Source organism: Strix aluco, chromosome 15, assembly GCF_031877795.1.
Source record: "Strix aluco isolate bStrAlu1 chromosome 15, bStrAlu1.hap1, whole genome shotgun sequence".
In the NCBI taxonomy this organism is placed as follows: domain Eukaryota; kingdom Metazoa; phylum Chordata; class Aves; order Strigiformes; family Strigidae; genus Strix; species Strix aluco.
The window spans coordinates 5819891-5846695 of record NC_133945.1 but is presented as its reverse complement, the minus strand read 5'-3'; the positions used below and the strand labels follow the sequence as shown (position 1 = coordinate 5846695).

Below are 26805 nucleotides of genomic sequence, written 5' to 3'. Positions count from 1 at the left end.
GGTTGCACCGGGACCGGCGGGGCGACCCTGTGCAGCGCCGAGCACCCGGGATGCTCCGCCGCCGGCAACCCCCGCCTCAACGCCGGGTTGCCCCCGGGGGAATGTGAGGGGTGGGCCAAGCGGGAGTCCCCAGCATCTCTACGGCCCCCGCTCGCCCGCGCCGCACCGGGGGAAGGGCCGGGGATGCTCTGGGGCCGGGCAGGGCGGCATCCCGGGCGGGCCCCGGGAGCAGCGGGCGGGATGCGGGCCCCCAGCCGCCGCTCCCGCGGTTGCGACGCCGGTCCCCGGCCCGGCCGTGCCCCCCCCCGCTCCGGCCGTATGTGTCCCCCCACCCGGCCCGGCCCGGCCCCGCCGCCGCGGCACTCACTGGCTTTGCCGGGCTTGGGCCTCTGCAGCAGCTTCTGCACGGCCGCGACGTCCTCCGCCTTCACCGCCTGCACCAGCTCCTGGTCCTTGCCCATGGCTCCGCGGCGCCGGGGCTACCGGCTGCGGGCTCACGGCCCGAGCATCCTCCGCGGCGCGGCGAGGGGCGGGCGGGCGGCTGGGCTCGGCTCGGCTGGGCTCGGCTCGGCTCGGCTGGGCTCGGCTCGGCGCGGGCCCCCCCACCCAGCCCGCTCCGGAGGCGGGGGCGGCGGCGGCGGCGGGCGCCCGGGGCGGGGCGGGGCGCGGCGGGGCGGGGGGGGGGGGGGGCCGCACCGGGAGCGCGGAGGGAGGGGGGGAGGAAGGAGGAGGAGGGAGGAGGAGGGAGGAGGGGGCAGGAGCCGCCCCGGTGCCTGCGGGCGGGGCACGGGGATCTCCCTCCCCGGTGCGGGGGAAGGTGCCGAGGCCCCGGGGGGACGCCCCCTCCCGCGCAGCCGTGGCGTGTAATGAGCTGGCGGGTCTCAGCGGCCACGGCAACCGGAGGGGAGGAAGGCTACTCGCGGCCTCTTCTTCCTCGGGGAGGACCTCAGGGGTGACAGTGCCCCCCCGGGAGGGAGGAGCCGGGGATAGCGGGCCCAGCAGACACACACGCCCCCCGGGGCACCCCCTGCTCCCCAGCCCCGCTCCGGGGTGCCCTTGTCCGGTCCCGTCGCACCGCTCCGCCCGGCCGTTGTGGCGGCTGATCACGGGAACCAGGCTGAAGCAGCTTTGCAATTTCTTTAAATAAAGCCCTTAGTAGTGCTTAATTTTTCACTTTTGTGGGCACAACGGCCAGTGACATTCGTCCCCTTCCACTTTTTTACGGCTTAAATGACTGAGCCATTAAAGGTGCGGAGGGTGCCTGGCTGTGCGGAGGATGCTGCCGAACCAGATGGGAAACGGGGCCGGGGCTGGGCAAGGCATCAACGTGCGGATGGTGCCCACCACCCGCCCCAAATCACCCCCGGATAGACGAGTTACTGTCTAAAAGCCTTGTGGAGGTCCTGGCAAACCGATGTTGGGGCACATTGGTCCAGAAGGCCAGTACCCAAGTGGCCACGACAGTGCTGGCCACTGCAGGGCAAGTGAGACCGGTGGCTGCACGGGGATGGGCGGCTGCAGCCACGGGTGAGTGTCTGTGGCCGAGGGAAAGATGGAGAGAACCAGGCGAGCTCCAAACACGGACCAAGCTCCTCCCTGATGCCCCCTGCCCACCCTGTGCTGGCCCATGACCCCTGAGCTGGAGCCCAAGGATGCCCTACGCAGCCCCCAATCCCTTCTGCAGCCCCCAATCCCCTCCGCAGCCCCCAACTCCCTCCACAGCCCCCAGCCCCCTTTGCAGCCCCCAATCCCCTCTGCAGCTCCCAATCCCCTCCACCGCCCCTAGTTTCCAGGCTGACCCCCCCTCAGGGACGGCGGGGTCCGTCTCCTCTCCCCACCCCCACCTTCCAATCCAGGACATTTGGGTTGCCAGCGCGAAACGCCGTCTAATCTGCCCTCTAATCCCGCAGCCTGGCACTGTGCGGCTGCATGGGGGGCCTGAGCTGCGGTGGGGCTCCCTGGGCTGGGGGCTGGGGGCTGGGGCCATGATTCCACACGTGCCCAGGGGGCCCCGGCAGGTCGGGGGCTTCCCTCACATCAGCCATCACTTGATAACAAACACAGCTCCTCAACAAAGGTCCCTTTGTGCCCCTCAGCTCTCTCCTGCTGGGCTCTCGCACCCAGTGCCAGCACCCAGGGACCCTACGCAGCCACGGGATGGGGCAGTCGCTGCCCCAATGGCCTCACCGGGCACCGGGACCTTCGTGACCGAGCCAGGATGTGGGGCAGCAGGGCGGTGTGGGGCTGAGAAGGGTGCCCAGCCGCCGTTCCTCCTCCCCTGGCTGAGCCAAGCTCTTGCAGAAGGAGCTCCAGACCGCCTCGCGTCTCTGTGGCTCCTTCCAGGCTCTTGCCAAGTCGGGTTGGTCTTTGCAAAGCAGAAAAATGTGCAGAGAAACGTCCCTGTTGCTACCCTGCACGCGCCAAGCCGAAAATGATGCCCTGAACAGCCAGAGGGGCATGGGGGGGGTTTGGTTTTGCCTCCCCCGCCACCACAGAGACGGGCAGGGCAGAGGAGTGGGCATGTAGGAAGCCCTCGGAGGCAGCACCAGGGTCCCCCCACAGCCCCCGCCGCGGCTGCTGTCCTGAGGGCTGGGGCTGAGGAGCGTGGCGGAGGCCGGAGGGGCCTGGGAGGGCGCAGGACCCCGGGCGCTGGATTAACGGAGAGGAAGGGAGACGAAAGCAGCGTTTGGAGGACGGCGCTCGCATGGCGCTTGCCCCCCTCCCAGCAATCGGGGGCTGACGTGGGGTCAGGGTGCTGGTGGGATCCTGGCAGGGCCCCCGTGCATCCCCCTGGGCACTGCCCCATGCCGGGTGCTAGCCCTCGCCTGGTGGCCAGCGGCACCCAGCACCCGCACTGAGCTGGCTGCGGTCCCGCGGGGAGGGCGCGGCCACCCTCGAGGCCAGCACACGGTGTCACCATGGGCCTGGTGACACCGTGGGGCAGGGGCTGCCCTCTCCCTTCCCTCCGTCATAGCTCTGCCTGGTAGCTGTCGCAGGACAGACCCCGGCCCCTCACACTGGCCCCCCCAGCTCCCCCTCGCCTGCACGGGGAGAGGGGGGCAGAGCCGCGACCCCTCCAGCACCCAGCAGCATCTAGGAAAATACTTTATTGTGGAAGTGGGATGTGCAGGAGCTCTGTACGGTACAAACCAACAGCAGCGACGCAGTCACCAGCACACAGACGCGCGATAGTGGCACCCAAAGCCCAGCCCAGGGGGGCAGCGGGAGCCGGGGGGGGGGGCCACAGCCACTACATCACCTTGGGCCTGGCGTTGAGGCGGATGATGGCCCGGTAGTCCCGTACCAGGTCCCGCAGCTGGTCCAAGTAGGGGTTGATGTTCTCCTCCAGCCACTCCTCCACCGTGTCAGGGAAGTAGACCCTCTCCAGGTGGGCACGCAGGTCGTGGATGAAGCTCTCCCAGTCTTCATGGAGCCTGGCAGGGGGAGAGCAGGGAGGGGTCCAGCTCCCTCCTGCGAGGAACTCCAGTGCCAAGTTCGGGACCTTCCCCAGCCCCACGCAGGCAGCCGGGGGGGGCTCCCAGCCCCCAGCACCACGTACTTCAGCACCTTGCTGCCGAAGCTCTCCAGGTTGCGGGGGTTGCCGAACTGGCGCTTGCGGTGATAGGGGCTGAACCAGCCCTTGATGGCGCTGGGGAGGCAGGAGGGGAGTGGGGGGCACGGGGGCCACCCGGGGACGGGGAGCTGCACGCCGGGCAGGTCCCCTCCCATGCAAAAACTCTCGTGCTCTGGCCCCGTGGCCAGAACTGGCCTCCTGCCGCCCGTTACCTCTCCTCCTCCAGCGCCTTAAGGATGCTCTCCTTCAGGTGGCCATTGACCTGCTCGACCATGTGGTAGATCTCCACGCCGGGGAAGGCTCCCCTGCCCTCGCTGGGGAAAGGGAGGAAGAGGAGGAGGTGAGCGCCCAACATGTGGGGTGCACCAGCCACGCTGGGGCTCTGGACTGGGGGAACCCCAGCATCCTGCGTGGCTGGAGGATGCCCGTCCTCACCCCAGGCGGGTCTGGGACTGGGGTATTTGGGTAACCGACCCCCCCAATCCCCTCCTGTTCATCCCTCCTCATGCAATGGGGCCCAGGCTGTGCCACAACCACGCACCACGTGCTCTGCTCCAGCTGCATGCTCTGGAAACCCAGCGTGTCCAGGACCTTCCTCTTCGTCTCTTCCGTGAAACCCCCTGGGGAGGGCGAGGAGAGGGGCAGAAGGGCCCGGAACCACCCCACCATCAGGCACTCACCCCTGACTTCACTGCATCCCCAAAACTGGGGGAGCTGAAGGTCTCCTTCCACTGCCTCCCACCCCTTTCCTGGTCTCCTTCCCTGCCTGCAGGTCGGGGTCTCACAGGCAGCGGCTGCCTGCGGGTTAGGGAGATGGGGGATGAGCCCGGCTGCACCGGCTGGCCCGGTGCTGGCAGCAGGGCGGTGGTGGCTCACCGTTCACCAGGGTCTGGAGGCAGACAGCCAGCGAGGGGATGCCGACAGGCAGCAGCTCGCAGAGCACCGAGTAGTGATCGTACCTGCGGAGCGGGGCCAGCCGTGCCATTGCCACTGGCGGGGCTGCGCGGGCGCCGGGGAGGCCAGGGGTCCCGCTGTCCCTCACCTCTGCCAGCCGGTGAGGACGATGCCCTGGCAGCGCAGAGGGGCCAGCCGCGGCAGCGCCTGCATCACCTTCAGCCAGCTCAGGTGGTTTTTCAGGTGGTAGCTCAGGGGGGGCCAGCTCTGCGCCGGTCCCGTCGTGCCCTTGAAGGCACTGGCAAACCACACCGCCTCGAAGCCGCTCTCTGCGTACTTGGCGAGGAACGACCCTGCAGCGGGACAGGCACGAGCCACCTGTGCCACTGTCCCCCCCGAGGGGGGGGCTCGGGGAGGGGTGTCCCCCCCCGCCAGCCCCGGGAGCCTGGCACCGCTGCCTTACCGATCTGCTCAGCCTCGAAGTCGGGTGCATAGAACCACACCACGGGCGAGACGTGCTTTGCTATCCCAGACTCTGTGGGGGGGAGCAGGGATGGGGACGTGGGTGCCAGTGCCTGTGGCAGGAGACCCACGTCCCCGCAGGGCCAGGCACAGGCTGGGCACCGGGCATGACGGCTGCCAGAGCGGCCCTGCGGACCCCCGAGTCCCCCAGCTTGGGTGCCACCGCTGCTGTCCCCGTCCTCTCACCCCGCAGGGCTCCCGCGCTGATTTTCCTCAGCATGTCGTCCCACATGAGCGCCCGCAGCCCCCAGTACTGTGCGGCGATGAAGCCCAGCACCTCCTTGATGTGCTTCAGGTACATGGTCCCCGTGTCACCCTTGTTGCGGCTCATCCAGTTCTTGGAGTCCATCCCCTCCCCGAGATGGAAGACCTGGAGTTGGGGGGGGGGAAGGGGGATGCTCAGACCTCTGGGAACACGCCTGGCACCCGGGGCGAGGCCTGGGGTCCCTGCATGGCCTGTTGCCCACCTCATCCGCGCCGATGTGGATCCAGGTGGAGCGCCTGTGCTTCTCCATCACCTGCGACAAGATGCTCTTGAGCAGGGCCAGGGTGTCGGGGACGTGGGGGTTGAAGCTGTTGGGGAAGCGCTCGACCTCCCGCAGGTGCTGGTACTTCTCGTGCTTGAGGATGAACTGCGCGGGAAGGAGTGTTGGGAGGGCGGTTTTCCAGGAGGAAACCCCCCCCGCCGTGATGCGGGATGAGGAGGGGGATCGGGACCCCCTACCTCCACGTGCCCAAAGGTCTGCACCAGGGGAACCACCTCCAGCTTGTGGAGCTCCGCCAGCTGCTGGATCCGCTCGACATCCTCCTCACTGGGAGGGCAGGGACAGGCTCACCAGGGGACGCCGGGGCAGAGGGCAGAGTGTGAGGGCACTGCCTCCTCCTCCTCCTCCTCCAGCACCCTGCCCCACGTGGCCCCAGCCACCCCACGCCTGTGTGGACTTTATTATAGGGACACAAATATTGACCCGGCAGGGCAGGAAGCCGGTCGGCCGGTGGCACAGCCCAGCACTCTGACCACGGTTATCGTGGGCACAGGTCCAGGGGGTCACACCCAGCCCCTGGCACACCAGGACAGCCCCCCCCAGCCAGCTCAGCACACAGCCCCGGCTCACCTGTAAGCGTACGGGGACCTGAGGATTTCCAGCTCCCCCTTGAAGGGGAACATGTCCTCGTACTCAATGAGGATGCCGTTGGCTCCCAGCTGGGACAGGAGGGGGAACACCTGTGGGGTGGGCAGGGTGGGCTCAGCCGGTGGGGACGGCACAGCCCCCAAGGGATGGTGGGGACAGCGGCAGGTCGAGCCTCGGCATGTCCCTCCCCAGCATCTCCCGCCAGTCCCTGGGCACCCTCACCTGCTCCAGGTAGGAGACCCTGGGCGCAGCTCCCTTGAGGTCCAGGTGGACCAACCTCATCTCGGTGGCACTGACATCCTTGGGGACCTGCGGCCCAGCCTCTTGCCTCGGGGCCGTTATCTTTGCCGCAGGGACCTCCAGAGCCTGGCTCTGGGGACCGGTGTCCTGGCCGGTGTCACCTGCGTCCCCCCAGAACTCGCTGTCCTTGCTGACGTGCTTGTGCAGCTCCAGGGTAAAGCTGCAGGGAGCACAGCAGGGCTGGGGGTGCCGTGGGGCACTTGCTGCCCCCCAGCACCAGGCCCTCACGTGGGCATCCCCCAGGGTGTCCCCGGGAGGGGTCTGTGGGGACCCTGAGCCCGCTGGGCTCCTGCTGCCAACTCACCTGTCACGAAAGAGGAACTTGATGCCAGCCAAGGCCACGAGCAGCAGCACGACGAGGCGCAGCAGGTTCAGCCTGTGGCTCCGCTGGAAGGCCATCCCTGGGGGGCACACACGGGGGTCCGTCTGCCCGGTGGCACCCCAAGGGACCCCCGATACAGGTGACCCCATGCAGTCCCACAGAGTGTGCCCTGCTCCCCCGACCCCCTGGCACAAGACCCAGCAAAAGGGGACATGGGGACACCCATCCCGCCACCCCGCTCCCCATCGGGGACATGCACAGGGGGGCTCCGTGTCCCTCCTACCTCGTGTGCCCCAGCACAGGGGCCAGTGGCCGGACCTGCCTTTGCCTCTGCCCGCAAGGGCACAGACTCCTCGGGCTCCGCCAGTGCCGGAGCAAACAAGGCGGTGGCTGCAGGGCAGGTCCCCGCCGGGGGATCCCCTCGAGCCGCTGTGTCACCTCCAAGGCGAGGGCTGTGTCACAGGGTGGCTGGGTGGGGTGGCATCATGGGTGCGGCCAGGGCTGGCCAGGCACAGGAGGTAACACCCCTGAGGATGGAGGAGAAGCAATTGGGGACCACTCGGGCACACGCTGGGACTGGGCTGCTCTGGGGACAGGCACTGGCACGGCCAGCGTGATGGTGGCAGCCCAGACCCCCACCCGGCACCCGCAGCGATGCCCGGGGAGGCGAGTGCCACAGAGGGGAAGGGGCACGAGCTGCTTCGCCCACTGAAAAACAACCTTGGAGCAGGGCAGGAGCCCAGCAGGGTCTGGCCACCCGGGATCGGAGCCCAGTGAGCTGCAGACTGATGCTTGATCCCTCACAGGGGGGCTGGTCTGGTTAAACCAATGTTTGATCCCTCACAGGACGTGTAGGAGAGGCCATGTGGGGTGCAGGGAATGTGTCAGAGAATCGTCACAACTAAGATTAATAAAATTAATTTGAAGTCTTTTTTTCCTAAACCAGTTTTGAGAATCCCCATCCTGAGATGGGGATCTACCAATTTTGATGAAAGCCAGCCCAAACCAAAGGCAGTCTCTGCACGCAGGAGGTGGCAGGTGCCCCTTCTCTGCACCCCCCCACGGTCACAGCTTGAGGGGTTGCACAGAGATTTGTCCCTCTCGGGGGACACCACAAGCCCTGACACCGAGACCCACAGTACCGTCCCATGCAGCTGGCTGCGACAGGAGATGCTCGGCCAGCTGGGCACAGCACCGGGGGCACTGCCACAACGGGGGGCTGGGGGGGCACTGCCGTGACGAGGGGACACTGCTCCTGTGAGCCCTGGGGAGCCACCGACCTCTGCAGCCTCCCTGGGAGAGCAACACCAAGCACATCCCGTGTCCCCCACTCCAGCAGCCCCCTCGCTGCAGCCCCTCCTCGCCCGCAGCGCTGCTCCCAGGTGACAAGGGACCCACGGTGACACCTGCTCCCACCCCCGGAGCCCAGAGCCACCCCGCTGTGGGCAGCATGTCTCCCATGGTCCCCCCAGCACAACAGGCAGGAGGAAGCACAAATCCTCCTGGAAGTACACATGAAGCATTAGCATAATTTCTGCCCCTTTCCCCCCCTTTTTTCACCAATTCTGGCATGTGTGGTGAGGTGGGGATGGGCCAGAGTATCAACAGCCCCAGCCCAGCAGCCGCTGCGGGCGTCAGGGCAGCTGCCACCAGCCCATTCGGTGAGTTGCCACCCAAACGCGCCGAAATTCAGGGTTAAATTCAGCGTCGCCAGATTTGGGAGCTGAAAAGCAGATTTTAGCGGCTGCAGGTGCACAAGCGGCTCAGCTGATCGCGAGGGTTTTGTTTGTGTCGCCAGAGCAGTGGCACCAGGGGAGAGCGGCACTGAGCCGCCCCGCGCCTCCGGCTCTGAATTAGCCCTTTTTCCAGACACAGCTCTAATCCCTCCCGACATGTTCCTCCTGCTGCGGGACACAGGGCGGCCGGGACCCCCCCCAGCATATCCTGCAGAGCCAGCGCGGGAGCACGAGGCCCCAGCCAGGCCACGGCACGGGGCAGCATCCCAGCTCCATCCCCATCACCCCGTACCCACGGGTCACCCCGTGGTCGCGCATGGGAAGCAGGACAGGAGCCTGTTTTGGGGGCAAGAGCCTGGTTTTGGGGCAGGTTGTGCCTGTGCTGTCCCCTGCTGCATGGACAAGATGCCTCGTGCTCAGCAGGGGACAAACGCTGCACCCCACTCCCTGCCTTGCCCGTCCCCACTGTGGTTCCATCCTGCCCGGCTCTGGATGCTCCAGGGATGTGCCAGGCTGGGGACAGCTGCCAGCCCAGGGCTCACCTCTGCTGGGTGCACAGGAAAAAAGGGGGGGGTCCACAGCCCCCCGGGCACGGGGCAGGCGGGCACGGGGAGCCCAGCACCCAGGAAAGCCATAAATATGCGAAGTGTTAATCACGCTGTCATGGGAACACAGCGCCTGATCGGAAGAGGGATAAATATTTAGACAGACGCTGTCAGCTCGCCAAGATTTGGCGTTTTTAATATATGTTATCTTGTTTAAATAGAAAACAGGTTTCTAGGATTTGAGCCTCTCTGGCACAGCCCAGGCAGGATGGATGCACGCCGGTGGTGGGGTGCAGCGCCAAGGGGTGACGGGAGGAGCCCCGACTCTGCGTCCCTGTGCCGGCGGGAGATCCCGTCGCAGCGAGGGCTCAGCTGATTGATGCCGCCCCCCTGACCCAGCAGCTCGCCGCTAGCGCCCGCTATATTTATTAACGTGGCATCTTCCTCTGCCAACCCTTCGGGGAGGCGCTGGCATCATCCCCGGGAGGCTCGGGAGAGCCCACGGCTCCTCGCAACCAGCCAGCCTGGCTCAACGCTCTCAGCAGCCGTGGGGCGAGGAGGGGGCTGGACCCTCGCCCCCCTCCATGCACCCCACGGGAGTTTTGCTCCCAGAAGTCAGCTCCCCACTTACCTTCCGAGCCCAGAGGAGAGGAGAACGGAATCAAACCCAAACCCGAGCCGTGTGCCCCCGGGGTGGCAGGTGCCACTGCAGCCCACAGAGCAGCAGCGAGGGTTTCGGGTGCCGCCGTGGGGTTTGGGTGCCGCTTGGTTGCCCACCGCCCCGTTCCCCAGCCGCGGTCGTGCCAAACCCTCGCTCCTGTCGGTGCGGCTGTGGGAAGAGCGACGCTGCTCCGGGCACACTCGTGTTCAGACGCTTCTAGAGCCTTCCTCGGTCAGCCCGGCCGTCGCCGTCCCTCGCACCCCGCCTGAAACTCCCCTACGCTGCCCCTCGCCAGAGGCCACGGCACTGCAGCCCCACGGCCGGGGGGGTCCTGCGTGGGGAGGTTGCGGACACCGCCCCCACCCGCGGGGCTACGGCCCCCCGGGGCACAACCTGCACCCCGCAAATCTGGGGCACCCCACATCCCTCTACGTCCCCAGCTACCCCTCGGGCATCCCCACGTCCCACGGGACGCTGCAGGCAGCCCCTACAGCCCCGGTTCCCGCTGCGGTACCGGGCATCCCTGCGGTACCGGGCATCCCTGCATCCCCCCGGGCATCCCTGCGGTACCGGGCATCCCTGCATCCCCCCGGACATCCCTGTGGCACCGGGCATCCCTGCGGCACCGGGCATCCCGGCATCCCTGCATCCCCCCCCGGGCATCCCCGGCTCCCCCGGCCCTTACCGGCAGGTGCGGGGCCGCCGCGGGCACCGCCCGGAGCGGGCGCGGGCGCGGGCACGGACGGCAGCCGCCGCCGCTCTTAAAGGGCCCGGGCGGCGCCGGTGCCGCGGCGCGATGCGGGGCCGGGGCCGGGCGAGGAGGGATGCTCCGGCTCCCGCCGCGCACAGCGGGGGCGGCACCGGCAGGGCGGGGACCGGTCCCCAACGCCCCGGTACGGCGGGAAACACCGGCACAGCGCGGAGCTGCCGCCTGCACCAAACGGTGGTCCAGGCCCCGGGACCGCACCGCGGTGCCCCGGTGTGGGGTTGTTCCCGGGGTGTGCCCGGTACCCGGTGCCCGGCCGGTTCTCGGCGCTGCGCCCCCTGGCGGCGCCGCTGGGAACGGGCTCCCCCCCTCTCCCGGTACCCCGTGGTCTCGCCTCCCCCCCCCCCCCGTCCCCTTCACGTGGTCCCGCCCGCCGCCGCGCTCCTGCGCATGCGCGCTCCCGCCGGACGGCGCCCCGAGAGGCCGCGCGCCACGCGCACGCGCAGTCCACTCGGCGCATGCGCAGAGCGACCCGCGCCCTGGGCGGGTTCCGCGCCGGTCCCGGCTACCGGCTACCGGCTACCGGCTACCGGCACCGGGAGGGAGCGGGGGGGGGTGCGTGTGTCGGTCTCCGAGCTCCCCCGTGTCGCGGCAGGCGCGGACCCACGCGTGAGCGGGGTGCGGCAGTGGGGACCGGGTGGCGGCGGGGCCTGAACGGTCCCCGGCGGCAGGAGGATGAACGCCGCGCAGGGCACGGTGGGCAGCGACCCGGTGATCCTGGCCACGGCCGGTTACGACCACACGGTGCGGTTCTGGCAGGCGCACAGCGGTATTTGCACCCGCACCGTCCAGCACCAGGACTCCGTATCCTTCACCGCCGCCCCGGGCCTGGGGGGGGGGGGGGGGGGGGGGGGGGGGGCGGGGGGGGGGGGGGGGGGGGCGGGGGGGGGGGGCGGGGGGGGGGGGGGGGGGGGGCGGGGGGGGGGGGCGGGGGGGGTCGCCCCACCGCCACCGGTAACTCGGTGTCACCGGGTGGGTCCCGGTTGCTGTTTCTTACCGACCTTAACGGGCGCCTGCAGCAGGTGAACGCCCTGGAGATCACACCGGACCGCAGCATGATCGCAGCCGCAGGTGAGGCCGCCCGGCCTCCCCCTGCCCCGGGCGGTACCGGGCACGGGCGGAGGGACGTCGGTCACCCCCTGCCCGGTTGTTTCTGCAGGCTACCAGCACATCCGCATGTACGACCTCAACTCCAACAACCCCAACCCCGTCATTAACTACGACGGCGTGAGCAAGAACATCACCTCCGTGGGCTTCCACGAGGACGGGCGGTGGATGTACACGGGGGGGGAGGACTGCATGGCCAGGATCTGGGACCTGAGGTGGGCAGAGGCGGCAGTTCCCCCCCTCCGGCAGCACCCCAGAGGCGCTGGAACCTCTTAAATCCTTCCTCACCGTTTTGTTGCAGGTCTCGTAACCTCCAGTGTCAGCGGATTTTCCAGGTGAACGCTCCCATTAACTGTGTCTGCCTGCACCCCAACCAGGTGAGCGCCGGCTCCCACGCTTTCCCAGCTCATGCTTCGCTGTGGCTCCTCCGGGTAAACCTGAGGGGCTGCGGAGTTTTATAGTAGCAGACACAGCAAAAAAGTAGGGGGCTGGCTGGGGAGGGTGGCCTTCCTGGTGGCACAGACCCGCGAGCTCTTGGTGGCATCGCTGGACGAGCAGCAGCCGGTTTCCCTCACCCTGGCTGCCCCTCCACCAGCTCCCTCGCCGAGCTGCTGGTGCTGGGAGCTTTGGGTGGGAACACCCAAAATCTTTGGGCTTTTTGGTGTGGGAACAAGGCCCACGTGACACGGGAGCCGGCACGACAGACGTGCAGTCCCTCCGTCTGCCCCGGGAAAGCCAACGCTGCGTTGTGCGGTGGAGCAAAGCCCCCCGCCCCGAGCAGGCTCATGCTGCGGCCGTCAGCTCTGCCACAGCCCGGGGTTCTGTCTGCCGAGGAGCTCGTTTCACGTTTGTGCTAATTACCTGGTGGCTGTTGCAAAGAGACGGCGCAGCGGCTGCGGTGGGCCCCTCAGCCCACGGGAGGAAACGCCCCTTTGGGGCCAGCTGCCCCGTGAACGTAACTAAGGGGGTGTGATGGGAGTGGAACTGGTGGCACAGGGCGGACTGGGGAGCTTGGGAGCGGCACCGCTGCCAGGAAAAAGCATCTCAGGGCCTGTGGCCCCCGTTACGTTCAGGACTTTGGTCAGATGTGCTCAAGATTCACCAGTCGGTTCAGGAGCTGTTGATAAACGGGAAGCGAGGCGGAAAGGGAGCGCGGTGCGTTAGAGGTGAAAATCAATACGTATCAGTGCAGCGTTAATAACCCGTCCGGTCTGCTGCGTGCTCAGCGCTGCAGGCGTGGCGCTGCAAACCTTCCTAAAAAAGCTGAGTAAGAGGAATGTTTCTTTGCATTTCATTTTGCAAAGGTTTCATTTTGAAAAGGTTCTGAAAGTTTGGAATTTCAGGCCAGATTTGAGATCAGTGATTTGGATCAGACTTGACTGCTGATGCTCCTGTAGTGCCGGTGCTGTGAGAATGCATTACGTTAAAACAAGTATTATTATTGCACATAGATCTTACATGTGAAATAATCACTAACCAAGATGCTGCCGAGGTGCAGGAGAAGTGTTAGTTTGTGAGCAGAACGCAGTTAATTACTCCAAAGGTGGCAGCATTTATTCGGATGGCTTCATCACTCTGCCTTTCCCTGCTACAGTGATGCTGATCCAGTTATCTGAGAGACATTTCTCACAGCCTGGGTAAAGCCGTGACGGCTTTAGCAATTGCACTTAAACCTGCTAAGAGGGGACCAAGGATCGAGGCGGCCAGAAGATGCTTCTGCGCTGTGCAGTCAGCTAAATATATCGAGCAATGATTGTCTTCCTCAGAAACAAGCCTTTGCTCACAGGTACAGGATTAGCTGCACCCGATGACCTGATCTCCTCTAGGGATTCTGCTAAAATTATGGACAGCGCAAGACTGTCGATAAAAGCTGTGGGTTTAGTGGAGAGCCGCCAGCATTGTCTTCTGCTCTGAGCACGGGATCAGAGCCAGAACTCCTGCCCTTCAGCTGGCTCTTGTCCTTCCCTTGAGAAGGGGAGAGAGAGAGAGAAAAGCCCATTTAGGCTTGTGTTTTTCAGGTATCTGTACACTCTTGAGTGCTTCGGTTGTTCACTGGCCAACTTGCATCTTAATGCCTGCTTCTCAGACGTGCTGAAAATCATTTGGCTTCTGTGGATGTTGTTTGGAGCTGTAGCTGTGCAACGGTTCTGGAAATCAGGCAGCCGCTGTCTGCTCTGGGGTTTATAAAATTAGCAAACACTTCTGTAAAGGTAAACAGCCTTTCTGCAGAGTGTAACGTGAGACTCGTCCTCTGCTCTCAGCGCGCAGGGGCAGTCAGCAGGCTGCTGGAGCTCTGGAACAGCCCCATGCTGGGGAGTAATTAGGCAGAACAGGACCCTGATGCTTCAAACCAGAGCAAAGGTCCCCGTGGTGCTACACAGACATCGGCTTGAGGCTGCTGCTTGTGGGGTTCTCCTTGGAGAGACGAGGCTGCTGGTTTTCTTGCAGGCTGAGCTAATTGTGGGCGATCAGAGCGGTGCTATTCACATCTGGGACCTGAAGACCGACCACAACGAGCAGCTGATTCCAGAGCCCGAAGTTTCGGTGAACTCGGTTCACATTGACCCCGATGCCAGTTACATGGCAGCTGTTAACAGCTCGGTGAGCTCCGACGGCCTCGCACGTGGGGTGGGATTTACAGTGCTCCGGAGCTCTGCCTCCCCGGGGCAGGGGCTCTGCACATACCAGCTTCACCTGCAGCTTTTTGCTGTGGCTGGATGTGGAAATTCCGGGCTGCTTTTGGGTGAGTGACCACCAGCCCAGCCACAGATCCACAACGCTCCGTCTCACCGTAGGGAAATTGCTACGTGTGGAACCTGACGGGCGGCATCGGCGAGGAGGTGACGCAGCTGATCCCCAAGACCAAGATCCCTGCACACAACCGCTACGCCCTTCAGTGCAAGTTCAGCCCCGACTCCACGTGAGTGTGTGGCAGTCCCTCGCCTCCCTCCTTCGCGGGCTGGCAGAGGCCAGTTGGCTGATGTTGGCTCCACGCTGCCCTGCAGGGCCCCCGGGGAGGAGCAGGGGACACGCTGGGCCCGGGCTGCCGGTGGTGGCCTCGTGCTCCCTGATCTCGGCTGGCTTTGCAGCCACGAGCTGTTCTCACAGCCGGGGTTGAATTGATCTCCGGGAACAAAGTGGTGAGCTTGGTGTGTTCCTTCACCAAGTCTGTCCGGCTCAAATCTCATAAAGCAGATGATTTACATGTCAAGAAATCAGATTACAGCAAACACAGGTCTCCAGGTTGTTACTGTTCCAGGCCCACGTTAACGAGAGGCCCTCGAACATACCGTGTGGCTAATAAGGTTGCCCTCGCATGTCTCTTTGCAGGCTCCTGGCTACATGTTCTGCCGATCAGACCTGTAAGATCTGGAGGACTTCAAACTTCTCTCTGATGACAGAGCTGAGCATTAAGAGCAATAACCCAGGGGAAACGTCTCGGGGCTGGATGTGGGACTGCGCCTTCTCTGGGGACTCTCAGTATATAGTCACAGGTGAGGCACCGCTGCGCTCCTGCCCTTGGCCTGCCACTGGATTTGGATTGTTAGTGGCAGGGCCCGGCGCTAGCACAGGAATTACCCCTTCCTCTAGCTGGGACGTTGCCAAACCCTCATGCATGTGAGGAGAGAGCCCCCAGCCTCGCACCCACAACACCTAAATCCCCTCAGTGTTTTGCCTGTGCTTAAGGGAGCATCTGTTTAAGCTGGAGGGATGATCTCCGTGTGTGCAGTTCATTTCATCTGGTAGAAACGCTGTTGCAGTACCTGGCGTAATGGTCCCTTCAGAACGTGTGGTCGTTTCCACAGTAACTTCTCACCGAAATAATTAAAACCTCACCTAACACAGAAATGCACTAAGCTTCTTGCTGTGCGCAGCTCCCTTACCTGTCATCGACAGCACTAACAACTGTGTTCAATGAAGGAAAAGTCTTGTAATAAAAAAAAAGTGTAAAGGTTAATGCCATATATCCCACTTCTCTTTTTGCTTTCTGTTCCAGCCTCCTCTGATAACCTGGCCAGACTTTGGTGCGTGGAGACGGGAGAGATCAAGAGGGAGTACAGTGGCCATCAGAAAGCAGTCGTCTGCCTGGCTTTCAACGACAGCGTGCTGGGATAACGCTCACGCGCCGGAGGGAGAGGACCCCTCTGCTTGTGTTGCCTTGTCCTACAGCGGCGAACACCCTCCCCGCAGCCCGGGACACACGCTTGTAACCGGCCCCTCCTGTGATGGAGGGGGCTCGGTCTCTGGGAGCTGGGTCAGAGCAGGCTCCAGCTCCCAGCAGATCATCACCGCAGCACACATGGCCGCGGCGGGAGAGTGCCGGGACAAAAGGGAACAGGAGGGGGAGGCACGGTCCCGCTGCGGGGACCTGGGTACGGTTCAGGTGGAGGAATCCCTGTGGCATCACAGCTTTGTGATGTTCTTGTACCCCAAAGCGGGGAAAAAAAAATAAATATCAGCCTTTCTAAATGATGGAAGAGGCTGAGCAAAGAGAGGAAAGGCAACTGTTTTCTTGTTTTGCAATCCCTTTATTCAAAGTGTGTTTCAGACTTGGAGAGCTGCGCTCCTGTAGAGCCAACCACCCACAACAGATGTAATAACCTCGTGTTGAACAGGGCATGTACCATAAAACTACTCCCCGTGACTCCTCTAGGCCTGGATCTCCTAATACCTACGTACAAGCTGCAGCCCTGGAGCACAGCAGCAAATAAAGTGTCTGTACTGACAGTGCTGAGCAGAGTCCTGTTATTGTTCTAAACTCTCCTGAACTGCAGCATGACATCAGCAGGAAGCTTTGGGGGGATATTGTAGATGTTACCTTCCTTGTTGAAATCAGAGGCTTTTCAGGAATCCAGTTCAAGTATGTAGAGCAGCGAGAGGGCATCCGTGGCTGCAGGACTTACTCGGGGAGGTAATAGAAGCAGATAGACACACAAATGTTGCTTGGGAAGCAGATGTCAATGCAAAGGTAGATCAGCCGCTGCTTCCCCGGACCTGCAAATGAGCAAGGACAGGAGCAGGGTGAGAGAAACACTTTTGCAGTCACAGATATGAGTCCCTGGGGAGCTGAACAAGCGGAAAGCCTCAGGGAATGACCTTTCTCATTAAAGCAGGAGTTAGACAGAACAGAATGAGCTTGGCAGGCTGCGTTTGCCAACAGCGGTGCGGGGGGCTGCTCTGTGTTGTAGCTGTGCTGTGCAAGCAGGCTGTGCCCGGGGAAGGGGGTGTGGGGCCTTTCTCCGCCAGCACCAACATTCTCTGCGGGTTGTGGGTACGAGCCAGTGCTCCCTGATCGCTGAACAATGGTTTGATTCTGAACTAGAGGTCACCTGTTCCCATCCCGGGCCATGGTAGCCCATCCCAGGACATGCATCAGCTTTTACACAGCAGAGCCTGCTCCTTGTAGAGGTACTAGAAACAATCGTGCTTCCCTCTTCTGCAAAGGGATGTGTGGGACAACTTACCCTCCCCTCTCCTGACCCAGAAGATGGATGTCTGCTCACACAGGGCCTGGACAGCCTCCCCCAGGCTTTTGGGGTCCACCTGTTCCCCTGCCAAAATGCCCATGAACTCCCGGTAGTACTTGGTCTGGTTATTCTGACGTAGCAGCTCATCGGCCTGAAAGAAACGTCCCTGTTAATTCCTCCCAAGCCACTTTGCCCCTCAGACCCGCTCGCAGGGCACCCAAGGAGCACCCAAGGTTTCTCCCGACACGGCCCAGTCCCCACCGGGCTGCTGGGACGCTCGCCCTGGCCAGAGCAGCCACCCAGGAGCAGCCGGGCTGCCAGGGCTGAGGCCGGAGTGGGGCCAGCCCGCAGCCCCCAGCCAGCCCCGCAGCTCGGGGGATGCGGTTCCTCCCGGGCCCCTCACTGGGCTGCTTTGTCCTCAGGTGGAGGAGCATCGCTCCGACCCGCGCCTGCCTGCCCAGCGCTGCCGCTACCCCCGGGCTCCGGCTGCATCACAGCTGTGGTGACCCACAGCAGCCCTGTCCCCACTCCACGCGCGGCAGCAGAGCCCCCACCGGGCGTGAGGCAGATCAACCTCCTACAGCCCCATCCTGACCGGGACAGGATGTGGAGCTGCAGCTCCTCAATGCCAGGTCCTCTTTGGTGGCCAGGTGGGCTGCTGGCAGTCCCAGCACCACCAACTCCCCCATTAAGGAGCCTCCAAGCCTGGCAGATGCTTTTTTTCTCTCTGCTCCTATGGGTGCTGTGCTCCTACACCCCTCCGGGTTAAACCCTGCCCATTGCTTCCCAGCTGGGTGGGAGCAACAGGTGAGAGACAAGGAGCCCCCAGGAGCCTCCGAGGAAACAGAGAGCAGATGGCAGGGGCACAAAAAAATGGGGCCTTCTGTCTTCTTGAAACAGAATCTGCCCCCAGCCCACGCATCCATTAACATTTTGTTCAGAGGGTCCGTATACATGATTTACTTCAACCGTCCTCCCTGTGAATTGCTAACAAACCCCCTTTGTTTTTTGTTCCCCAGATTTTTGAGCAGGTAACAGAATCCAGTGGGAGCAGGTCCTGCGAGAGCCTTGCTATTCACCTCTGTGGGACACAACCCCCTTCCCCGACCTGCAACTCTGCCGTTTCTCACAGAAGAGAGGATATCGATAAAACCGGGAGCTGTTGCTCACAGCTCACACGCTGAGCCCAGCGCTGCAAGGCAGAGACACCAACCCAGCGCCCCCTGAGCAGGGAATTGCACAGAACAGGGGGCTGCCACTGCCACCCCCCTACTGGGAGAGCCCCCGTGCCCTCATTCAGCCATGCTGCTGTTAAAAAGTCACCCCTGCAAACACAAATCCACACAGGAAAGGGCCTTCAGTGAGCCAGGACTTGGCGCAAAGCCCAACTCATCGCCCCCGTGCGCTCAGTTGCCCCCGGGAGCAGCCACAGCAGCTGCTCACCCTCTGCTCAGATGTGTTGAGGGATGTCTGCAGGGTCTGCAGGTCCCAGTGGTCCATCCTCCGCAGGTAGCATGCGCGCTGCTCCACGGGCTTGTAGCACACGTAGCCCTGTGAGACAAATCGTGCCCTGTGAGAGTGGGCAGCAGCATGTGCCCATGGCCCCAGAAATTGATATTTTTTTTGCCCTGCATTATCTTTCCTAACTAAAAATGCAGAGAGAGGCACCAAACAGTAACTGGTTGATAATTTTCCTGGTCTACACCTCCTGGTCCCACCCCAGCAGCTCTTCTCTCACAGAATCATCTCGGTTGGAAAAGCTCTTGAAGATCCTCCAGTCCAACCATTAACCTCACCCTGACCGTTCCCAACTCCACCAGATCCCTCAGCGCTGGCTCAACCCGACTCTTCAACCCCTCCAGGGATGGGGACTCCCCCCCTGCCCTGGGCAGCCCATTCCAACGCCCAACAACCCCTTCTGCAAAGAAATCCTTCCTAAGAGCCAGTCTGACCCTGCCCTGGCGCAGCTTGAGGCCATTCCCTCTTGTCCTGGTGCTTGTTCCTTGGTTCAAGAGACTCATCCCCCCTCTCTGCACCCTCCTTTCAGGGGTTGTAGAGGGCCATGAGGTCTCCCCTCAGCCTCCTCTTCTCCAGACTAAACCCCCCCAGTTCCCCCAGCCGCTCCCCATCAGACCTGTGCTCCAGACCCTGCACCAGCTCCGTTGCCCTTCTCTGGACACGCTCGAGTCATTCAATGGCCTTTTTGGAGTGAGGGGCCCAAAACTGAACACAGTAATCTCAGCAGCCTAGGCTCCTCTGTTCACTTCCACACTAAACGAGGCAGGGAATTATCCCAACACACTTACGTTCCTGCTGTCATACAGCACCACAGCGCTGTGGTTGCTCTGCGAGGTTACATAGTAGGTCACAGTGCTCCTGGACTTGTCCACCAAGGCCGTCTGATTCCTCAGCGGGTCTTGCTGGCCCTGGAGCGTTAGCCGGACGAGCTGCGAGCCAGCCTGGGCACAAAGAGAGGGAGGGCAGCACCAACCATCAGCTGTTTGGTGTCTGCACGCAGCATCCCCCCACTGACTCCCCACCCGGCCCCTTTGCTGGTCCCTGCCGCTCATCTTGAATTATTTAGCAAAGGAGAGAAGCTCTGACCCGAGGGAGGGGAGCTGATCTGTGAAGCAGACCGCTCTCCATCACACAGGCCTGGGGGAGAGGTGCCGGTGCCCCTCACGCCAAAGGCACCCATCCTGCTGGGCAGCGGGGTGCTGGAGGGAAGGGCCACAGCCCCCCGCTTGCCCCAGAGGCCACGGTCACGTGTTGGAACGTGCCAGCTCAGCAAAGCACCAGCTTGTGGCTCCATTTACAAACGATGAGCTGAGGTTCCTCTAATTTAAGCAACGGTTCCTGGCAGGCGCGTTGCAGGGGTAGGACAGCTGCTGCTCAGCTCGCTGCCTGCAGCGCTGCCGGCACTTTCCTGCCCTTCTGCCTGCAGGCTGCCTGCGTCTGCCAGGGACGGGAACCAGCCTGATCTCAGCCTGTTCATCCCTCCCGGCAAGTGGTTCTGACACAAATCGGGGCTGCAGGCAGGAGGCAGCTTCCTGCCGGATGGGGATCCCTTACCTGGGCAGAGCTGGGGGAGAAGCTGAGAACCCCCACAACGCCGATGCCAACAACTGCGAAAAACACGGCAACGGACAAGACGATCCAGAACGTCCTGGAAGGAGCTGGGAGGTGTCCTGCGGCCCTCCTGCCCTGGGAGCCAAGGCAAGGGGAGGAAAGAACAGGAGTTAAAATCTGCCGGCTACTTTTCCTTGCCAGAAAACGCACTTCCCGCTCATGACACAAATCACCGTGTGAACGGCTGGGGGTTGAGATGTTTTGAGCCCCAAAACATCGCAGCAGCTGTGGAATAACGTCGCTTTTATCCCACAGTGCTGAAGTTCCAGATCTGACATCCCGGTAACCAGCTCTTTCCTCCTGCGGGCGGGGAAGCAGCAAATGCTGCAAACCCACCGAGGAAGGGCTGGAGCTGGAAACCTTCCACAAATGGGCTGCTGCTGCGCTTTAGCAGCAAATTAAATTATTTTGGTTTATAGCAGATATCCCCAGGAGAACCATCAGCATTCAAAACAGACCCTGTGCGGAGTGATCCTGCTTCCTTGCCCCTCCGTATATCTGGTTGTATTTTATTTTCTTGATAAGCTGTTCTTCATGCAGACCAAGCTGTTACTTGAAGCAAAACAGCTTGGCAGTCATGTGGCACTTCTAGTGGCTCTATTCAAATTTACTTTAATTCTTATATTGAAACAATGGCTCTATTCAAATTTACTTCAAGTCTTATACTGAAACAATTAAATTTAACTTAATGGCAGATCAAATTATTTTTGCAAAGCAGAATGTGCTTTCGGTAATCTCAACTGTACAGCCCACACTTAAAAAAATAATCTGTTTCTCAATCCTCTGAAGCACGTAGAGAAATTCAATCAATGCCCATGGTCAGATCTGCTACAGCCGCACAAGGAACGGGCTCTCCAAGCCTCAGGCTCTGTTACTGATTTTCTTCTGTAATACGTAAATTCCAGATATATTCCACCAGAAAAGCAGCGAGTCTTAAGAAAGTCAAAACTGCACATAGCTGAAATCTTATCAATTCAAATGCAACAGAGCCCAAGCCCTACAGCAACGGGCAGGTTTTCAATAGCTGATGGAATTCCCTCGGGTGGGAAAGGTGCAGATAAAGAAACCCAGGGACTCCTGCCCCTCGCAGGCCATGGTTCAGGGGCACACACGCGCCCCAAGGTTCTTCCGCACCTCTGCCCCGACCACCCTGCCCTGCTCAGGGTGAGTTTCTGCTGCGTAAGTGTGGGTGCTCAGGAGATCCCGCCGCTGCCTCCCACAGGGCTGAACTGCGGGTGCTGAGCTTGGGGATGAGCAAAATCTTACCGGGATCTACCGGAGTGGCAGCAGCTCAGCCCCTTCGGAAGAGGAATCGAGCAAGTGGAGAGCGGGGACTGTGACAGCAAGGGGGGAGACCAGGGATACTCACTGCAGGGGGGGCAGCGCCGGCACCGTTCCCACCCTCCATCCTCCCCTTCAGTCGAGGACCTCGCTCCGGCCGCTCTGCCTCGGGCCAGCGCACGCACTGGACATGATCCCCGGCTCCAGGTGCGCCTGGGAAACCTAAACGCGCGTCCGCGAAACGTAACCACGCGGCCAAAGGGCTTCCCAGCCAGGAGCTCCTCGGCTCGGCCCTCCGGGGAGGGTGAAACCCTAGAGCTGCCACCTGGGCAGAGGAGAAGGGGAGGGGGGGGCAGAGCCCAGGGCTGCCGAGCGATGCCGTCAGCGCGGAAACCCGCTCGCCCCGCTCACCTTGCACGCTGGCTGCAGCAGGCGGGTGGGCGACAATCGGGGGCTTTGTGCCGGCCCTCCGAGCTGGCAGGCGCCGCGAGCGAGAGTGGGTAAGTCTCATTAAGAGGCACAATGGATAGAGGGAAGTGGCCAGCCTGCCCTTGTCATCGGTTATTTCTCCATTTCAACACAAACTCCGTGCTGCCGGAGCTCCGTGGGCTGCAGCCAACTGTTTATCCTGCAGGCTGCTGCCCCGCGCACTCTCGCTGCACAGTTTTTGTGTTCCACACAGACCTCACTGCCTTCAGCCCCCGGGGAACAGGATCTCCGTCGCCACAACCCCTCGTGCCGACAGGACAGCCTGGGGTGAGAAACCCCCCGCGGGGAACAGCGTTCCCAGGTCTCCAGACTGCAGTTTTCCCGAGCAGCGCAGGAGCCCCCGTGAGAGCTTTGGGTTTCTGTTTGCTAGCCAGATGTAACCAACTGAACAGAGGCAAGGAAAAGCTCCACTGAATTCCTTCACGTGGTATCTATCGAGGGAAAACGCAGCTTTTTGACATTTTCCTATCACAGCCCAGGGCTGATCAAACTCAGCCAAGAGGGCAGCTCCTCCCAGAGCTCCTCATCATGGAGGCACTAGCAATCCCTCGAAGTCAAAACCAAGTGATTTCAGTAATCACCATCTCATTCTGGCACGCTGCTTCGGTGGGACGCGAACTCAAACTCTGTGCCCAGCCAGAGTCAACCATCACCGTCACTCCCGCAGAACAGCGGAACTGAGAACACGAGACTCTGGTGGGAATGGGGACGGTCAAACCACCAGCTCTGCTTCTGCAAAGCGATGGGAGCGAGAAGAGGCAGCGCACCCTGCAGCGGGGCAGCTAGCTGGTTGCTTCTTAGCACAAGAAATGTGAAAAAGAAGCTGTAGCCCGCAGGCAGGGTGTTCTCCCCACAGGGATTTTAACAGCCGCACAGCAGATGCTTTCTTTCTTTAAGAAAACACATGCCTTGCCTAATCTAAGGCACAGGAATGAAGCAAAACCCTCTATAAAACCTTGTTCATGAAAGAATTATTCACTCTGCTCTGTGCTGTACTCTAAAAGCAAACCCCAGCCCACGTGAAGAGCCCTGCGCAGCTCCAGGCACCTGAACCCAAGATACTCCAGGGTTTGGATTTCTTTCCCCGATACTACACGCGAGGAGTAAAGACAATAAACACAAACCGCTCCCCTAACTCCCAGAAATTCCACAGCACAGCCGCAGCGAAGCTCACAGAGACTACAAAATAAGACAACGCCAGGGGAAAGTAGGTTTGTGAGTTTAATGTGAATTCAAGTAGTGGCTTAAAAACCATCTGGAAGTTGATACAGAGTTTTGAAGCACGATTGACACCTTCACCAGTACATTTCAGCATCCGTGAATCGAGGTAACGGTTCCCCCACCCAGCGAACAGCACTCGGCAGGGACAGCTGCCTGGACGAGGCCGGACACCTCTCCCGGCGTTTACTACTTTACTTGACGTTATTCTGAAGTGATAAGCACCACAGAGGGGAACCGAATCGAAGAACACATCGTTAAGTCAGACCCTAGCTGCAGTAAATCCATAACGTCCGTTTCCACATTACCCAAAGTAAAAGTTCTACCTGTGAGCATTTCTCTGTGACTTTACACAACCACAGCCTCCAAGCTCCGAGGTACAAACAACCCCCCTTGCACAAGATCAGCGAATATTCTGGTAACACCCAAAGGCAGCAGGAACTGCGTGGTTATTGCTGTACAAACACGGTGGTGAGTCTACTGGTTCCGAGTGTCCGAGTGGAAGGAAACGACATCGCCACACTGCTAGAGCTATTCTGCTGAGCACTGGGAGATGGAGGCAGGCCAGTGGTTAAATTTAACTGCCAATACTGGAATCTATGGAACAGAAGCATATTATTTGCATATATAATTTTTCACTTAATTCTGTAACGCAAAAGCTTTCGACTGTGGCCTTCAATTCAGCCAGCATAAAAATCTACCCTGGAGCCTGAGCCGTGCGCCACCCAAACCCACCCAAAGATCAAAACGAAGTCGTCACCTGAGCAAGCAGCCAGTGCCAGGCCCCCACGCCAGGCACACGCCAAAGAGATTGACCTCAGATATTGAAAGGAAGCACGTGCCACCGTCACACAGCCAGCGCTCCCACGGGATTATTTCAGTGGGAAGCTGTACTAGAGCCGTACTACACCCATCCCCTGCAGACTGAGCGTCAGTGCAGATTCTGCAGCTACAGCCAAGGCAAGTGGCTACTCTGATGCTGAGGGAAGTACAAGAACTAACTCGGCACTAATCGATCCCGTTATTTCTGGGAAGCAGCAACAGTGAGGGACAGTCCTGTGTGGTTACTGACCTTCTGCATTACCAAATGCAAAACCTTACAATTAAATCTACTGTCATCAGTGAAGTACATTCCTCTTATCCTCCCTTCTGGGAAACAAGATATATTATCATATACTATGCTTAAATCTATAATTTAAATATATTCTGATATATATTTAGGATTAGGGTAATTCTTGTATGTACATGTACTTTACACATACATCCAACGCCTGGACAAATACAGTATACAGAAGACACTGTTTGTATTTTGTGAGTGGAATCAACCTAACCTGCATCACAAGTGCAATTTGTATCGATCAAATAAAGGAGACGGATTTCAGTTTCTGTGACCTGACGTCACGCTCGCAGCGGGCTGCGCTGCTAAGCAGGACCCCATCCAGAAAAAAAAAAAAAAAAGCAAAGGCTAAATGCTAATTTTGCCAGCCACCACAAGCGTTTCCAAACACAGCCGCTAAGTTACTACACACTCCAAGAGTCATTTCCCTGAATAAACCAGACTGAGCCACATCTGCCCAGGCGGGGACACGCCGCAAGATGTTGGGTTCTTTTCCTCAGATCAACCAGCTCTACTTTCCTCAACTCAGTCTAGAGGACAATGTGACATCAAGTATCACAAACATTTGGATAGAGGGTGTGGCTTATAAGTTAAAAAAAAAAAAGCCCCAAGCCCCTAAGACTTGGGTGACACCGTAATGCCCTCTTCGTTTCAAAGTGCATTTAAAGACCGAGATGTAAACAAAATCATATCAAGAGGACAGGAAGGTTAAAAAGCTAAGGGTTGCTAACTCCGGGTGGTATCCTAGTGAGCACGTTACTGTCACAAGGTGATTAACAGGGGCCCTCCTCAGGGTACCGCTGCGGAGGCCGCAAGCATTTCACTATATTAATCCCCCAGAGCTGGGAGGAGGTCAGCTATGCTATCGACGTAGAAATCGGGAACCAGGCTCTGCCTGGCAGGACAGTCGCTCTCCTGGTGCCCCTTCACTTCATCCAGCGTGGTGACCCCGGTGAGCGTCAGCAGGGTGGTGAGGCCGCAAGTGTTGCCCATGAGGATGTCTGTGTCCAGCCGATCTCCCACCATGATGGTACGAGCGGGATCGATGCCGAATTCGCTCACCACGCAATCAAACATGTACCGGTTGGGCTTTCCTACGATGAATGCCTCGCGCTGGGCTGCTGTCTCCACCGCTTTTACCAGGCAGCCAGTCCCTAGAAAGAGACCAGAAAACATGGATTAGAGACTGTGGAAGACTCTTGGCGTTCACGCAAGCTGCTACAAAACCACACGGTGCTGTGGTAACACAACACCTCAGCTTTATAGACAGGACAGGCAGAGGAACAGGTCGATCCCAAGAGAGGTGGTGCATAAAACCTGCCAGGGGGGCTAAATACCGTCACACATCGAGGTCAGAAAAGAACTGCTAATCCCCCGAGTAAAGGATTAGCAAGGATTCTCCCTGAAAGATCGGGGGTGCAGTGAGGAGGGGAAGCCCAAGCTCCAGGACGCTCAGGCTGCCTCACCGAGATGCAAGGCTGAGCCCAGTCGCCCCCAGAGCCCGGGAACTCGCCACGGGCGGCTCTGAACGAGCCGGGATCACCTCCCTGCCCCCGTCGGGCGGCAGGCGAGGCGCCCGGTCGCCCCCCGGTCCCCACCTCCGCACCCCACCCCGCGCACCGGGGATGGCGGCGCCGCCCTCGAGCGGGAGGCGGTGGTCGCGGTTGGTACCGACGAGGAGGCAGTCGGGGCCGCCGCGCAGGAGGTAGCGCAGGGCCTGGCACAGCTTAGCGTAGCTGAAGTGCTCGTCGAAACCGACGAGGACGGCGCGTACGGCGGGGTCGAGCGGCGCCTGGGCCCAGTCGGCGGGCGTGGGGCCGGGCAGGGCGGCGGGGCCGGGCCCCAGGTGCGGGACGCCGACGGCCTCCAGCTCGGCGGCGAGCGCGGGGCTGCCCAGCACGTAGGCGGCGGCGCCGAGCGGCAGGGCCTGGCGGAGGTAGCGGGCGGCGCAGTAGGCCGAGCCGAAGACGTGGCGGGGCTCGGCGGGCGGGAAGCCCAACCGCTGCAGCTTCTCAGTGTAGGCCGCACGCGTCCGGCTGCTGTTGTTAGTCACGTAGCAGAGGCGTTTGCCCGCCGCCGCCAGCCGGCCCAGCGCCGCCGCCGCGCCGCCCACCGCCGCCTCGCCCCGCCACAGCACGCCGTCGCAGTCGAAGAGCAGCGTGTCGGCGGAGCCCAGCACGGCGCGGGCCGCTTCGACCTCCAGCCGCCGGCACCGCCGCGACCCGCTGCCCGCCATGGCCGCCCCGCCGCTCCTCAGCCGTGCGCCCGCCCCCCGGCCGCCCCCATTGGTCGCGCCGCGCCCGGCCAGCGTCCCCATTGGGCGGCGGCGGCCCCGCCCACCCCGCCGGGACCCGGCGCCCGGCGCCCTCTCCCGCCCTTCCGCACAGAGCCACCGATGGCGGCCGGCTCGCTCCACTCTCATTGGCCGTCCGCCTCACCGGCCCGCCCCCCCGCGCGCTGCCATTGGCCAGGAGCGCGCGGTCACCCCAGGCGCTCCGCGACCCATTGGGCCATCCAGCCGCCCCGGGGGCTCGTTAGGTAAC

The 26805-nt window shown here is 61.6% G+C and overlaps 5 protein-coding genes across 9 annotated transcripts in view; 1 reads left to right on the top strand and 4 right to left on the bottom strand.

The window, feature by feature from the left end:
- Positions 1–503, bottom strand: part of CASKIN1 (CASK interacting protein 1) — a 32203-nt gene extending 31700 nt beyond the window's left edge. For both annotated transcript variants that reach the window (XM_074841458.1, XM_074841459.1), the window contains exon 1: positions 368–503. In XM_074841458.1, the coding sequence (XP_074697559.1) occupies positions 368–461 (94 nt within the window). In that variant the 5' untranslated portion in view covers positions 462–503. The remainder of the gene's footprint in view (positions 1–367) is intronic.
- A 2589-nt stretch (positions 504–3092) lies between these two features.
- LOC141930437 (hexosaminidase D-like) lies at positions 3093–10667 on the bottom strand. 4 transcript variants are annotated; one of them, XM_074841258.1, is made up of 15 exons: positions 10373–10667; positions 7029–7272; positions 6728–6824; positions 6346–6583; positions 6106–6215; positions 5715–5802; positions 5458–5622; positions 5177–5360; positions 4932–5003; positions 4617–4821; positions 4451–4533; positions 4116–4194; positions 3787–3888; positions 3560–3649; positions 3093–3434 (listed from the first exon to the last, which is right to left on the bottom strand). In XM_074841258.1, exons 3-15 carry the CDS (start codon positions 6820–6822, stop codon positions 3251–3253), a joined length of 1695 nt encoding a protein of 564 aa, XP_074697359.1. In that variant the 5' UTR covers positions 6823–6824; positions 7029–7272; positions 10373–10667; the 3' UTR covers positions 3093–3250. The 4 variants fall into 4 exon arrangements, 3 of the variants coding, with proteins under 3 accessions (XP_074697359.1, XP_074697361.1, XP_074697360.1); XM_074841260.1 differs by lacking the exon at positions 10373–10667 and adding an exon at positions 9658–10225; XM_074841259.1 differs by lacking the exon at positions 10373–10667 and adding an exon at positions 7466–8051.
- A 282-nt stretch (positions 10668–10949) lies between these two features.
- MLST8 (MTOR associated protein, LST8 homolog) lies at positions 10950–16288 on the top strand. Its single transcript, XM_074841058.1, has 8 exons — positions 10950–11257; positions 11473–11524; positions 11613–11775; positions 11862–11937; positions 14009–14161; positions 14356–14480; positions 14891–15054; positions 15558–16288. The coding sequence occupies exons 1-8, from the start codon at positions 11129–11131 to the stop codon at positions 15674–15676; spliced, it is 981 nt and encodes a 326-aa protein (XP_074697159.1). The 5' UTR covers positions 10950–11128; the 3' UTR covers positions 15677–16288.
- Positions 16289–16358: 70 nt separating this feature from the next.
- Positions 16359–21949, bottom strand: BRICD5 (BRICHOS domain containing 5). Its single transcript, XM_074840370.1, has 7 exons — positions 21850–21949; positions 21424–21763; positions 20101–20542; positions 19335–19487; positions 18472–18579; positions 17026–17179; positions 16359–16555 (listed from the first exon to the last, which is right to left on the bottom strand). The coding sequence occupies exons 1-7, from the start codon at positions 21947–21949 to the stop codon at positions 16461–16463; spliced, it is 1392 nt and encodes a 463-aa protein (XP_074696471.1). The 3' UTR covers positions 16359–16460.
- Positions 21950–23135: 1186 nt separating this feature from the next.
- PGP (phosphoglycolate phosphatase) lies at positions 23136–26504 on the bottom strand. The gene is made up of 2 exons (XM_074841044.1): positions 25883–26504; positions 23136–25416 (listed from the first exon to the last, which is right to left on the bottom strand). The coding sequence occupies exons 1-2, from the start codon at positions 26496–26498 to the stop codon at positions 25091–25093; spliced, it is 942 nt and encodes a 313-aa protein (XP_074697145.1). The 5' UTR covers positions 26499–26504; the 3' UTR covers positions 23136–25090.
- Positions 26505–26805: the final 301 nt, after the last annotated feature.

Coding starts and splice junctions, on each gene's coding strand:
- LOC141930437 (XM_074841258.1), bottom strand. CDS start 6,822: ATGGCCTTCCAGCGGAGCCACAGGCTGAACCTGCTGCGCCTCGTCGTG. Junction 4,195..4,450: donor CCTCCAGACCCTGGTGAACG/GTGAGCCACCAC, acceptor CGCCCTCCCCAG/GGGGTTTCACGGAAGAGACG. Junction 3,650..3,786: donor AAGGCGCTGGAGGAGGAGAG/GTAACGGGCGGC, acceptor CTGCCTCCCCAG/CGCCATCAAGGGCTGGTTCA.
- PGP (XM_074841044.1), bottom strand. CDS start 26,498: ATGGCGGGCAGCGGGTCGCGGCGGTGCCGGCGGCTGGAGGTCGAAGCG. Junction 25,417..25,882: donor GGGCGGCGCCGCCATCCCCG/GTGCGCGGGGTG, acceptor GTCTCTTTCTAG/GGACTGGCTGCCTGGTAAAA.
- BRICD5 (XM_074840370.1), bottom strand. CDS start 21,949: ATGAGACTTACCCACTCTCGCTCGCGGCGCCTGCCAGCTCGGAGGGCC. Junction 19,488..20,100: donor TCTCCCCCAGCTCTGCCCAG/GTAAGGGATCCC, acceptor CTTTGTGCCCAG/GCTGGCTCGCAGCTCGTCCG. Junction 18,580..19,334: donor TGCTGTATGACAGCAGGAAC/GTAAGTGTGTTG, acceptor TTTGTCTCACAG/GGCTACGTGTGCTACAAGCC.
- MLST8 (XM_074841058.1), top strand. CDS start 11,129: ATGAACGCCGCGCAGGGCACGGTGGGCAGCGACCCGGTGATCCTGGCC. Junction 11,776..11,861: donor GCCAGGATCTGGGACCTGAG/GTGGGCAGAGGC, acceptor GTTTTGTTGCAG/GTCTCGTAACCTCCAGTGTC. Junction 14,481..14,890: donor AAGTTCAGCCCCGACTCCAC/GTGAGTGTGTGG, acceptor GTCTCTTTGCAG/GCTCCTGGCTACATGTTCTG.